Below are 14,799 nucleotides of genomic sequence, written 5' to 3' on the forward strand. Positions count from 1 at the left end.
GGTCTGAATACTTTCCGAATGCACTGTATAATCTGGAACTGGTGAGAACACCAACTTGTGTGAGTAGACCATATAATTATCCTCCATTTGAGGGTTCCATAGAGAGAAGTGAGATCATGAGAGGGGTTTTAAATTCTGAGAGCCATTTTTTGTTTTACATTTGCAACAGACAAAATATTTTGCAACGGAAACTGAATAATGAGTACACCTGGTCTTAGGTCACGGAACAGAACAACAATACCTAAGAACAGGTGTGTCAGAAAGCTGAACAACTACTGTTGACTGCTGTGTTGACTGCTGTGTTGCCTGCTGTGTTGACTGCTGTGTTGACTGCTGTGGCTAGCCAAAAATTACTTGTTTGAACAACTTATCCTTGGAGGCTTTTAAAGTGTGCTAACGCTATGATTTTGAACATTCAAAGAGTGTGCAAAGCTGTCATCAAGACAAAGGGTGGCAATTTGAAGAATCTCAAATGTAAAATATATTTTGATTTGTTTAACACTTTTTAGGGGGTTACTACACGAGTCCATATGTGTTATTTAATAGTTTTGATGTCTTCATTATTATTCTGCAATGTAGAAAATAGTACAAATAAAGAACAACCATGAATGAGTAGGTGTTCTAAAACTGTAGTGTAACTTGTGAGGGATTGGACGCAAAAGCACCTCCACCAATCACCCTACACCACTGCGCATACCCACGTCATTAGAGCGTTGGGACAGTAATCCAAAGGTCCCCGAGCTGACAAGGTAAAATTCTGTAGTTCTGCCCTTGAGCAAGGCAGTTAACCCACTGTTCCCCGGGCACCGAAGACGTGGATGTCGATTATGTCAGCCCCCCCCGCACCTCTCTGATTCAGAGGGGTTGGGTTAAATGCGGAAGACACATTTCAGTTGAATGCATTCAGTTGTACAACTGACGAGGTATCCCTCTTTCCCTTTACTATGACTACTAGCGTAACCATGTCAGCAAATGACTGCTGCCTGAACACACCCAAATTTGATTTGGTCACTTGTAACTTGCTGTTTGGACAGTCAGTATTCCAAAATGGATTTGAAAAACCAAACTGATTTGAGCATTAAAGTCTGCAGTGTGAAGAAGGCTTTAGTGTGCTGATCTAAAAGACTAAACTGATTCTAGATCAGCAGTTCTATACTCTGAGATGCTTATTGTCCCAGAACCTTATCAAATCAAATCAAAAATGTATGTTGGTCACATACGTGTGTTTTGCAGATGTTGTTGCAGGTGTAGTGAAATGCTTGTGTGCTTTGAACCCAAGGGACATTGGGTGCATTTAGACAGGCAGCCCAATTCGTATCTTTTTGACCAATCAGATCTGAAAAAGATCTGATGTGAAGACCAATTAGTGAAAAAAGATCAGAACTGGGCTGCCTATGTAAAACCAGGCATAGAAGTTTCACAGTGTGAATTGGCACCTGATGATTTCTCAGGTGAGTTTGTTGAAATCAGAGGAACAGGTGCCGTGTGCATTTCTGATAGTAGCAAAGGTTGAGTTCTTGCCCGAATAGCTGCATAAGTGTTGCGCTGCATCAACCAATGGTTGTGTGCCACATCATCGACTTTGCAGTTGGGCATCAGATCGCTATATCATATGTGGTTAGCTGATATGTTAAATACGTATCTGGGAGTTGTAAGACTTGGCGTCTGCAATGTAGTCAGGGAGGAACTTAACCAAAGCCTTTCCATTCTTGACTTTCTGAGGGTAGGTCTATGCCACAGACTGCTGATACGATTCACAAAAACATGATTCTCCATTGAGAATGACTGAGGGGGCTGTGATTAATCTGGGGTCAGGAAACTAGGTCTAAGACCCTGTTCCTCATAAGACCCCGGGGCGGACTGGTCATCTAGCATTTCGGACAAATGCTAGATGGACTGGTCCATTTTTTGCCCAGTGAGCCTGTCTAACTTCAGTTTTTTGTGCAAAATTATAATTATCTGGCTAATAATGGGGTTCTCAAGGAAAAAAATTGGCAGGTTTGGGGGCCTTAAGGGGAAAAAAAGATCTGGTGTGTTAGAAATGCCAGGGTCAATTCCTGGTCCCAGTCCGCCCCTTAATCTGTTTACAGAGTGGTTACCTCTACAGCATTATAATGAATCACCATGTGACTGGGGGAGTGAAGAGTCATAGGATATGTCCCAAATGCTACCCTATTTCCTATTTAGTGCACTACTTTTGACCAGGGCCCAGGGAATATAGTGCCATTTGGGACGCAAGCACAGCATGGTGCATTCTACTGCATGCCAACCCTGGCTTGACTGACTGCAGGGTACGACCCTTACAACCATGCCCACCCTGCCTTGGCTCTGTATGGACCCATAAACTCTGCTTGATAACACATTGCCATTCTCTCTCTCTCTCTCTCTCTCTCTCTCTCTCTCTCTCTCTCCCTATTGCTTTAATTGCCTCTTTCTTCCTCGCTGTCTGTCTGTCTGTCAAGCCCTCCTCCGTTCCTTCCTCCTCCCGCCCTCTCCTGCTCTGTACACAGCTGATGAGCGATGATTCAGTTAATTTGGGCCCACTGGCTGGATGGTTGGATCACGCTTCATCAGTGTCTTTCTCTTCCACTGCTTTTCTAATGTCAGGCCAGAGCTGTAACAGAGGATTAAGGAGGGATAGAGTGGGTCAAGAGAAGGGGGGTTAGACTCATCCCTGCCCAGCTTCTCTCTCTCTCTCTCTCTCTCTCTCTCTCTCTCTCTCTCTCTTTTTTCTTTGAAGAGTAAACCCACAGAGTACAGCTAAGCTCCACTGCTCCACAGAGAAAGAGCTGATCGATAGCAATGAATCCCACCCTCCCTTCTGCCATCCCTTTCTCCCTCCTTTCCGCCCTCCCTCTCTCGCTGGCTGGGAATAAAAGAGGATGCTACGGTATTGTCTTCCTGTCTTCTCTACTTCCTCTGCACTCCTCCACCCCCCTAGGCATAGGGACGATAGCGTCATGCCTCCATCCCCCTTGTGCCCAGCCATGTGGGCCAGCAGTCACGTGACGTAAGCCAGTGATCAGAGGCGGTAGCGGTGGAGGCCATGCCTCCTGGCGTCCACAGGGCACCAGTGCCAAGACAGGCAGGCTAGGGCTCTAAGGAAGCATCTTGTATTGCAGCTCAACTCTCTTGCGCCTACTATACTGTCACCCAGTTTGTGGAAGGAGGAAGGGAAAGAGAGGCAGGGATGGAGGGATGGAAGGGATTAGGGAGAGGGAGGGAGAGGGAGGGAGGGAGAGACCAACATTTGGCATTTCGGATGAACATACTGCCCTCGTCATCCTAAAAGGCATCATCAGCCATGTTGTATTTTCACCAAAGCAGGCTTTTTTTAATCAAACAGTCTCTGCTCATTTCTGTTTTGTAATACGAACCACACACAGCACAAATCCTACAGTATATTTTCTCAGAGGCACAGACACAGCTAAATGCTTCATGGGATGCTCCTCTGGACTCTGACCTCTGACCCCTGAGGGTATACCCAGCAAGCTATGCCATAGAGAGACACACACGTATGTGGCCTCTCTGTCTCTCTGTAAAGCTAGCCCCACACATCCATAATACATACATAGCTTTGTGCCCTGTCTTTGTGTGGAGGGCTGGGATGAATCTGGGGTCGGGAAACAGGCCTAAGACCATGTGGCCTTTGCTTTTCTAAAGTCAGTATATCTTACTGTACTGTAACGCTGTGACATCCCTACAGCCTCCACCTAGGTGAGCTAGTGTTACAATAACCTCACAAATTCATCTTAATTACACCCCTATTTACCCACACATCGACAATCAATTTCATCACCCCCACCCAGGAATAAGAATAATGATTTCCAATAATGCTTATTATATCACATTTTATCTGGATCATACACCTCCTTTCAAATCCCTAATCCCTGCTGTCATCCAATTTCAAATCATATTTACGCACAGGCTCATTGTACCATCGATCTAGCTCTGTTTTGTTTTCATTACTCTCACCGCTCTCTGGAGAGATGGGATTGAGTCCTCTAGCTAGCTTAAACACAGTGTGTGTTTACTTCTTTAAATGTAGCTGCGGGGACTGGCCTGTGTCTTTATTCCTTCCTCTTATGAATACTAAGTCAAAATCATCGGAAGGAGAGAGGGAGGGGAGGTATGTAAAGAGGGAGGCAGGGAGGCAAGTAGAGAGAGAGGCAGGCAGGTAGAGAGTAGAAGAGGACAGGAGGGAGGGGGAGAGAGATAGAGGCAGCCACAGAGGGAGGAAGGGAGAGATGGAGTGAGAGAGGCAGGCAGACAAAGAGACAGGCAGCCGGTGTGAACGGGGAAAGAAGGGGCAGAGAGGACTTGCACTGATCTATAGTAGATTAGTCTGTGTCTCTGCTCCCGACATTGATCAATATGTCATCTCACGGAGGAGGAGGATAGAGGTGGAGAGAGAAGGAGGAAATGTAAGAGGAGAGGTGGAGGAGAGAGATGGAGAGAGAAGGGGGAAATGGAGGAGGAGAGAGGAGGAGAGCTGGAGGAGGACGGAGACAAGGACGAGGAGAGAGGAGGAAAAGGGGCCAAAGGAGGAGGAGGAGAGCTGGAGAAGGAGGAGAGATGGAGGAGCAGAGATGGAGAATCAGACACGTTAAAGGCTGTGGTTGTATTGTGAATGGCCCCAGTGTGGCTAGGGGACAGCAGGGACGGCCTATGGATAGCATAATAAAGCTGAGATCACAACAAAGGCAGCTAGAGGAGAGATGAGGGGTGCGGGGAGGCCAATCTCTCTTTTCTAACATAATTTCCATTAGGTTATTGACCAGCAGAGCAGAATGGAGCGTCCAGCCAGTCATAACCAGATGTATCTATCCAGCCTTATTATTATTGTACAGAAGGGTTGATTGTGTTGGATTAGTGCGTCCTTGAATAACGGGGCAAGGAATGGTGGTGTTAAAGGCCACTTCTCACTGTCAAACTAAGCCGGAGGGTCAGCGCCATGTATTCATGGGATGCCAAGGGAAGCCAGGCTTCCCCCAAAAGAAATTGCCCAAGAAAAAAAATAAACAAAATAATGTATCTGTGTTTCATAAATGTCCTTCAATTCGCAAGAGGCTGAATGTATCTCACTGGAGAAAGCATCCGAGCGAAAGAAACAACGCCCCTCTGTCTCGGTATGTGTAGCCTAGCTATCTGATGCTGTCTGGTCTAAAAGAGTATGACATTGTTGCCGCCCATAGCATTGAATGCAAGGGAAGCCAGCGAGCATTTCGCCTCCCTTGTTCATTTTTTCAATTTTTTATAATAGCCAATCAGTATTGCGCTAAACTGAGTGAATTTGGATTTGGCTTCACACCGATCACATAACACCTGATGCCAAACCTCACTGACAGAAAAACATTGAATTGTTGCATCTCGTTGTGTCATTGTCCTCCGGTGGCTAGCTAGATAGCTAAAATTGACCCTTTCCTAAATTAGCCATGGATGGAGATAGGGATTTAGACTTGTGGTTTTACTTAATTCTCTGTACTGGCTAATGATTATAATGGCGATTGTGATCCAACCATTAATTTATACATTGTTGTGCCCCTAGCCTGAGAGGATGGAAGTTCAACATGTAGCTAGATGTAGAAGGCTAATGTTAACTAGCTGGCTAATCGTTGTCCGTGAAAGGAAGTTATGCTTTTTATGGTTACTACATGATTCCATATGTGTTATTTCATAGTTTTGATGTCTTCACTATTATTCTACAATGTAGAAAATAGTAAAAATAAAGAAAAACCCTTGAATGAGTAGGTGTTCTAAAACTTTTGACCGGTAGTGTATACCAAACAAAAACCATTGATTTCAATGTTAAACAAATCATATGTACAATCACTACTTTAAACAATTTCCACTGAACATTTGACAAAAACACATTTACAGGACGAACTGTGCAGATACAAAGTCTGGTAACAGAATAAAACTGGGGGAGATTTTACCGTAATTCTGTTACAAAACTTCTGCATCTGCACAGTTTTCATTTCCAGTAAATGTTAATGTTTTATTTACTGTGAAAATGATTCAGAGAAGTCAGTCATTGTGCATGGAGTTGTATGTTAAACTTTGAATTCAATGGTTTTTGTTGGCATAAAGTGAGTCTCCAATTCCGTTTCCGTGGAATTGCCCTAGGTAGACTGTGTTTAGTGTTGGTTACAGATGTTGTTTTACACAAACACCACCTTGTCCAAAAGCTCCCTAGTGACATACAGTGGCCTAGTGTACATGGACACTAATCCTCTCCTCTTTCCCTACCTCTTTTTCTCTACTCCCCTCTTTCTCCCCCTTTTCCCATTTTTTTCTAATCTAATTATCTCTCTATCTCTGCCTCTAATTATTTGTTGCTACTCTCTCACTATCTTTCCCCCTCTTTCTCTATCTTTCTATCTATCTATCTATCTCCCTCCCTCCCTTCCAGTCTCTGGGCCCCTGTGTTGATCTACTGTCAAATCTTCCAGGATTATCTGTAATCCTGGAGCTGCAGAATCTGTTTGCTGACAGCTGTGCTCTCAAATATTACTACTACTGTTTGCCATGCACACACTGCCCTATATACCAGAACCAGAGCGAGATAGAGGGAAGGAGACAGAGAGATAAAGAGAGAGAGGGAAGGAAGGAAGGAAGGAAGGAAGGAAGGAAGGAAGGAAGGAAGGAAGGAAGGAAGGAAGGAAGGAAGGAAGGAAGGAAGGAAGGAAGGAAGGAAGGAAGGAAGGAAGGAAGGAAGGAAGGAAGGAAGGAAGGAAGGAAGGAGAGAGGAGAGGAGAGGGAGGCAGAGACAGTGAGTGTGAGAGAGGGAGAAAGAGAGAGGGAAGGAGATAGGAGAGAGAGAGTAAGAGAGAAGGATTTAGGAGAGAGAGAGGGAAGGAGATAGGAGAGAGAGGGGGAGAGAGGGAGAGAGACAGAGGGAAGGAGATAGGAGATAGGAGAGAGAGGGAAGGAGATAGGAGAGAGAGAGAAAGAGAGATACTCTTATTCTTCCTTAGCAGAGAAAAAAAAGAGAACCTTCAATTTTCCGCCTGAATGGATTTTAATTGACAATTCTGCCTCTCTTTTTTTCTGTCATTTGTGTTGTATTTGACTGTACTGCTGGTGCGGCGTTCTTCTCTCAGTGTGCATTAAACGAAGGGGGGGGGGTTATGCATGAATAAATAGATGGTGGTATATACAGGGGCATTGATATCCCTGGGGAATCAGTCTGCGTCCCAAATGGCACCTACTGTAATTGCCTACGTACTGCACTACTTTTGAACCGGGCGCATAGGGTTCTTATGGTCAAAAGTAGTGCACTATGTAGGGAACAGGGTGCCACTTGGGACCAGGCACAGTCTTAGAGCACCAGTGCTTTGCAAGTAATCCAAGGATCTTGTCATACAGATGTAGGATCTTAATTTGACTGATATTGTCACAGCAAAATGATCTTGCCGCAATGGAATTTGAATGTTTAGTTCATTATGTTGCTTATTGGTCATTCGGCTATTAGCTGGCCAAAAGTAGTGCAATACTGTTGATATAACCATGTGTTAGTGTGGGCTTTCAGTGAATTTATGTAAATCTCAAAGCTCTTTTGCATATCCTGCGGTGCAGGCAAGTGTTCAATCATATTGTTAGCATGTGATCTTTCTGCATATGGGCAGATTACAGTAAAAATGGGAAATGAAAATGGATATTGGATTCATGTGTTTAAAATACGACCAACATATTATATAAAACCCCATATTATACAAAAACCCATTTCATAGAAAACTCATACAATTCCATATAAACTACATTTGACATTGGAATAGAACCTAAAATCTCGAAAAAAATGATGAGTACAGTATAATATGATACGTTTCCCTCTTTCTTTTTTCCATCTCTCCTCTTATTGAGTTTATTGTTCCTGTCTGCTACTCCTTGAATCTTCAAAAGAGGACCAACATATTACTCAACAGTTAAAAAAACAACATATACCTTTTTTCCATATATGGACCTAGAATATTGTCCCTAATGATCTCTCTTCTCCTCCACTCCCTCCAGGTGGTCTACAAGAATAACGACATCCGTCTGGAGCTCTCCCGTCTGGCCCGCATCGTAGACCCCAAGATGAAGCTCCAGGGTGACGTGGTGTTTAAGTGTGAGAACGTGGCCACCCTGGACCCTATCAACTTCGAGAGCCCTGACTCCTACCTCAGCCTCCCCAAGTGGAACACCAAGAGAATGGGTTCTATCTCCTTCGACTTCCGGACCTCAGAGCCCAACGGACTCATCCTGTTCACCCACGGCAAGGTAACCTAACTAATGAAATACCCTGATGAAGGTCTGATGAAGACCCACATGTTGGTTTAATGATCCATTAAATGTTTGTGAGATTAGATTACCCGTGTGCTGGTGTTCTGCTTCTAGTAAGTGTAGAACTGTAAAAGAAAGGCACACACTCATATTTCCCTGCTGTGGATTTATCTGACCAAAGTTTCGGCTAAAGAGCCTTGATGTAGAGCTTTAGAAACTGGGTGGTTCGAGCCTTTAATGCTGATTGGCTGACAGTGAAAACAAATGTTTTGTCATACCCGTGGTATACGGTCTGATATACCACGGGTATGACAAAACATATTTTTACTGCTCCAATTAGGTTCTTAACCAGTTTATAATAGTAATAAGGCACCGCGGGGGTTTGTGATATATTGGTCATATACCACACCCCCTCTGGGCTTATTGCTTCCCGTTAGTCAGAAGACTCAGTACCTCACCTAATTTCCAGGCCCAGGACCGGCGTGACGCAGCAGGGAAGAAGAACAACAAAGTAGACTTCTTTGCTGTAGAGCTGCTGGATGGAGGGCTGTATCTGCTGCTGGACATGGGCTCAGGCACTATCAAGGTCAAAGCCACCCAGAACAAGGTCAATGATGGAGCCTGGCACCACGTGGACATACAGAGGGATGGACGTTCAGGTGAGGAGAGAGGGGTGGGGTGGAGTGGGAGGAGGAGGAGGAGGAGGAAGAGGTGGTAGGGCTGTTGCGGTGACCGTATTACCGCCACACCGGCAGTCATGAGTCATGACCGCAGTCAAATTCCACGTGACCTTTGAGTCACGGTAATCTCCTCTTATGCACTCTGGACATACGTTGGTGGTACCCAACTCACTAACGAGCATCAGGTCCTAATGGCCTGGTACTCAGGGCTCTATTGTCCCTCTAACCACTCTGACATCAATGCAAATGCAATCGAAAATCACATCAAACACTTATCATCAAAACAGTGTCATGCTTTTAAAACTCACCTCACTGTGATGATCAATGTGAAGAAAGAAGTTCAACAACAGGTTGAAACTGAGTGGGAACATGGTTGTTGTGGATGTTAGTAGTTGTGGATGTTGGTAGTTGTAGTTGTGGATGTTGTTCCCGAAGCCTAACACAACAAAATGGACAGCACTTTCTAAGGTGATGGTTCAGTCAAAACACTACTCGCATATTAGAGCTTATGCATACGCTGAGTGTACAAAACATTAAGAACACCTGTTCTTTTCATGGCATAGACTGATGTCACTTGTTAAATCCACTTAAATCAGTGTAGATGGAGGTGAGGAGACCCGATAAAGGAGGATTTTTACGCCTTTAGACAATTGAGACATGGATTCAGAGGGTGAATGGGAAAGAGGAAATATTTAAGTGCCTTTAAAGGGGGTATGGCAGTAGGTGCCAGGCACACCGGTTTGTGTCAAGAACTGCAAAGCTGCTGGGTTTTTCACGCTCAACAGTTTCCCTTGAGTATCAAGAATGGTCCACCACCCAAAGGACATCTAAGCCAACTTGACACAACTGTGGGAAGCATTGGAGTCAACATGGGCCAGCATCCCTGTGGAACGCTTTCGACATCTTGTAGAGACCATGCCCTGACAAATTGAGGCTGTTCTGAGGGTTTAAGGGGGGTGGAACTCAATATTAGGAAGGTGTTCCTAATGGTTGGGACACTCAGTGCATATGCATATTCCTATATATGAGCACAATCCCGAAAAAAATACGGAATTAAAATAATGATTGGGCCGTTATACAATACATAGCATATTACGCAGAAAAAAATATATTTAAACATTTTTAAGATGTCTCTGGTACATAATTGGTCTAGCCTTCCCAAATGAAGCACTAGGTAGCGGCAGGAACAGGGTTGGAGAACCCATGGTATGTAGAGTTCGGACCTGCAAACCGGGCTACTATATCCTCAAAACACCGGCCTTGAGGGCATTATCACTTTTATACAGCGGATTACCAACAGGGCCGGTGTTGTGCCGAAAATCCCCCCCCCTGCCGGAAAATCCCCACCCCCCCATCCCTAGATTTGTGTCGGGACTATATCCTGTGGAAGGATGAAATTGTATGAATAATGAAAATGAAATATGTCTATCATTATTTGAATATGTTGGTAACCCGTTGTATAAAAGTGATGATGCCCTCAAAGCCAGTGTTTGGAGGAGATATTGGCACGGTTTAGTCTCGGACCTAACAACACCCATACCAATATATCATCCAAACACCGGCTTCTCTGGCATTATCACTTAAATAATGTCCACTCTTCAAGCCCTTCAAGTTAATCAGAAACTAGTATTCAACAATGCCATGGTATAGTTAAGCAATAACGCATGGGGGGGTGTGATATATGGCAAATATACCACGGCTAATGACTGTTCTTAGGCACGACGCAACGCTGACTGCTTGGATTGGCCATATACCACAAACCACAGAAGTTTGCTATTATATTGCTATTATAAACTGGTTACAAACATAATTGGAACAGTAAAAATAAATGTTTTGTCATACCCTCTGGTATACAGTCTGATATACCACAGCTTTCAGGCAATCAGCATTCAGGGCTTGGACCACCCAGTTTATAATGTAAAATAGTGGCAAAATGACTTACAAGCATATCTTGTCTGCCAAATGAACAGGCCTACATCCTTTCTGGCATGGCGCATAGCCAGATAACATACAGTAGGCCAATTCCTATTCTGTTCTTCTGAAATACATTTTCTTCATATCATAATGCTTCTTTAGACCTGCCTAAAATAAATCATGGATTTATTGTGAAGGTGTATATTAAATAGATTTATTAGACTTGTTTAAATGTAGATGTTCCAAAGGTGTGAATCAGCAGCTTGTATGTGGCTTGTAGAGTATGTGTTGGGGCCTGGAGATGCTAAACATGTTGATGTTAATTAACGGTCAATTACCATGAGACCGGGGGGGAGGACAAGGAGGGGGGAGAGGGAAGGTGATGGTGGCGGAGGAGAATGGTGATGATCGTTATAAAACCCCTCAGAATATACATCAAAGGCATCATACTGTTGCACGATTTGCAGAAGTATTTCTACCTTGTCCACAACCTGTCCCCCCCCCCCCCCCCGCACATTGACTCGGGACCGGTACTTTAGTTTATTTCGAAAATATTTTCTTGAACTGCATTGTTGGTTAATGGCTCGTAAGTAAGCGTTTCATGGTAAGGGCTACACCTGTTGTATTCGGCGCATGTGACAAATAGAATTTGATCTGATCTCGAGGATGAGGCGATAAGACGTGTATCATGAGGATGATAAAGCAAAACCTTTTAAATCCTATTTCCTGATTCTATTTCCTCCACAGCTTCTTTATCCTTTGTGTCCGCTGACCTGAAAAAGGTTGGACAAACAGAACAGAACAGAGAAGAGAGGAGCTTTAGAGAGGAAGATTATATTTGGCGCGAGAAAGAGAAAGTCTGTCGTTGCCTTGAGCTCCATAACAGAATGGATTTCACTACATTAAAAGGAAAGAGGAAAGCGAGAGAGAGAGAGACTGACAGAGTGAAAGAGAGAGAGAGAGACTGACAGAGAGAGAGAGAAAGAGAGAGAGAGAGACTGACAGAGAGAAAGAGAGAGAGAGAGAGCGATGAAAGTAAAATATATAGAGAAACAGAGGCAGAGAGAGAGTGCTAGAGTGAGAAATAGCAGAGACAGACAGAGAGAGAGAGAAAAGAGAGAGGGAAAGAGAGAAGAAAGAGATAGAGAGAAGCAGAGATAGAGAGAGAGAGTGTGAGAAGAAGGGAGGAGAGCGGTAGTAGTACTTCTGTTATTTGATGTCCTGTGTCTGTGTTATATATCAGGTTAGAGCAGCCAATTTAGCCCTGTGTCAACACATTCTACTTTGATGAATCACTACCTAGCACCAATAAAAAGAAGGGAAAGAAGGAAGGATTGGGAGAAGAGGAGGATTTTCTGAGGGAAGAGAGAGAAATTAGACAGATATATGGATATGGGCTGAGTGGTGGTATTAGCTTGATGTTAGAGAACTGTTTCATGGGACTTCACATGATGGGATTTAAATCTCTTAGTTAGACATCGAGGACAGTTAGTAGTTCACTGAGGTGTTTGACGAACAAAATGAAGTGAATGACTTGAAGTTCTTTGGAACCATAAACCTGATTTATCCACACTCTCCTCTGACCAATGGCAAACAACAAGGACTCTTGATCGTAGCCTAAGGCTAACATACTGGCCTTGTGAACCAGGCTTCAAGACTCTTCTATAATGTGTCGTCAGACACACAACTCTTGAGACTACTAGTCTAAGAATCTAAAGCTACTCAATATTAGAATCGCTTAGACCCTAACACTAACCTTCCCTTCCTCTTTCTCTCTTCCTTTCCTCACTCCATCTTCCTCCTCTCCAGGCATCATCTCAGTGGACAATCGTCGTACTCCGTTCACGGCCAGCGGAGAGAACGAGATCTTAGACCTGGAGGGAGACCTCTACCTGGGTGGTCTCCCTGACAACCGCGTAGGCCTGGTGTTACCGACCGAACTGTGGACGGCCATGTTGAACTACGGCTACGTGGGCTGCATCCGGGACCTCTTCATAGACGGACGCTCCAAAAACATTCGGGCCATCTCCGAGTCTCAGAACACCACAGGCATCAGGCCCACCTGCAGTAAAGTCACGGGGAAACAGTGTGATAGCAATCCCTGTAAGAATAACGGAGTCTGTAAGGAAGGGTGGAACCGGTTTATCTGTGACTGCACCGGGACTGGGTTCTGGGCCGGCACGTGTGAGAGAGGTGAGTCTGCTGTTTACTTAATGTTTGGAAAACTGATTGTTGTCATGTGCACGTCTCATTCAATTGCGGTGGTGGGTGAATGTACGGGCAGTCTTGAGGTTTTCTCCTTGTAATGTTTACATCCGCTGGGTTAGCACTGAGTTGCATCGGCATGCTGCGTTGGATAGTGCTGTGTGATTGGAGATTGTGATGCTCATTGAGATGGGACAGTTTTATCTGCTTGTATCTGAAACCCCCAAAATGTCAAGCTTGGCCTAGGTGTCAAGGAAGTGAACGACAAGCTGATGTTGTGTTGAGAGCCTTTCTACTAACTAAACTATAGAAGTTCCGACTGGTTTGGATCAAATTACTTTTTTTTAGCAACGAAACGTTCTCCTCACTAAACCCAACTCTAGAACTTGTGTTAGTTCAGCCAATTACAGAAGTGTGTTTGTCTAGCAAGGGACCTTAGAGCCAGTGTTCTGTTTTTAGCCTGATGGGATTATGAGAGGAAAGGAGTGGAGGAGTGTGACTTGGGACAGCTCCTTGTATTTATGGAGGCTTAGCAGAAAGATTTAATAGGATTCCACTTTTCCGCCAAGTGGCTTTTGTGCATGGTGCTGTCTTCTCTTCTGAAGGGGCTCCAGGAGGGGAATTGAACTGGGTCTTGACACACACACACATGCACACGCGTGCACACGCACACACACACACACACACACACACACACACGCCCACGCACACACGCACACGCACACGCACACGCACACACACGCTCACTCACTCACTCACTCACTCACTCACTCACTCACTCACTCACTCACTCACTCACTCACTCACTCACTCACTCACTCACTCACTCACTCACTCACTCACTCACAGTCTTGCGTAGCTAACCTTGTGGGGACATACAATTCAGTCCCATTCAAAATCCTATTTTACTTTACCCCTAGCCCTAACCCTTACCCTAACCCATACTCTTATCCTTAAACTAACCCTAACCTTAACCGGAAAACTAACCTTAACCCTAAACCTAACTCTAGCTCCTAACCCTAACCCTAAAACTAACCCTAGCTCGTGACCCTAACCCTAAAACTTACCCTAGCTCCTAACCCTAAAACTAACCCTAGCTCCTAACCCTAAAACTAACCCTAGCTCCTAACCCTAACCCTAAAATGAGTTCTAACCCTAACACTAATTCTAATCTTAACCCTAAAACCCCTAGAAATTGCATTTGACCTCGTGGGAACTTACAAAATATCCCCAGTTGGTCAAAAATATGGTTTACTATTCTTGTGGGGACTTCTGGTCCCCACAAGTAGAGTTAAACACGTCCACACACACACACACACACACACACACACACACACACACACACACACACACACACACACACACACACACACACACACACACACACACACACACACACACACACACACACACACACACACACACACACACACACACACAGAGGCTTGTACTTGGCTGTGGGTGAAAATGGTCTCCCCATGTCTGGCGTTAAGAGCTCCACTGCATTAGGTTTTTATGACACATTCACTGAAGATAGGCTCACTCTGAGCTGTTGGGTGTGTGTGTGTGTGTGTGTGTGTGTGTGTGTGTGTGTGTGTGTGTGTGTGTGTGTGTGTGTGTGTGTGTGTGTGTGTGTGTGTGTGTGTGTGTGTGTGTGTAGGATGCTATCGGAGTATTGTTCTCCTGGACTGTCTCTAGTTTAACAGGGGTCTGCAGGATGGGTTGAGGTGATTTTAGA

General features: G+C 44.6%; 1 protein-coding gene across 1 annotated transcript in view; it reads left to right on the forward strand.

Moving 5' to 3' along the window:
* Positions 1-14,799, forward strand: part of nrxn3b (neurexin 3b) — a 379,196-nt gene that overhangs the window by 120,113 nt on the left and 244,284 nt on the right. The window contains exons 7-9 of the mRNA XM_038968054.1: positions 8,011-8,259; positions 8,732-8,921; positions 12,666-13,049. Of these exons, the coding sequence (XP_038823982.1) occupies positions 8,011-8,259; positions 8,732-8,921; positions 12,666-13,049 (823 nt within the window). The remainder of the gene's footprint in view (positions 1-8,010; positions 8,260-8,731; positions 8,922-12,665; positions 13,050-14,799) is intronic.

This window comes from Salvelinus namaycush, chromosome 29, assembly GCF_016432855.1.
Source record: "Salvelinus namaycush isolate Seneca chromosome 29, SaNama_1.0, whole genome shotgun sequence".
Lineage (NCBI taxonomy): Eukaryota > Metazoa > Chordata > Actinopteri > Salmoniformes > Salmonidae > Salvelinus > Salvelinus namaycush.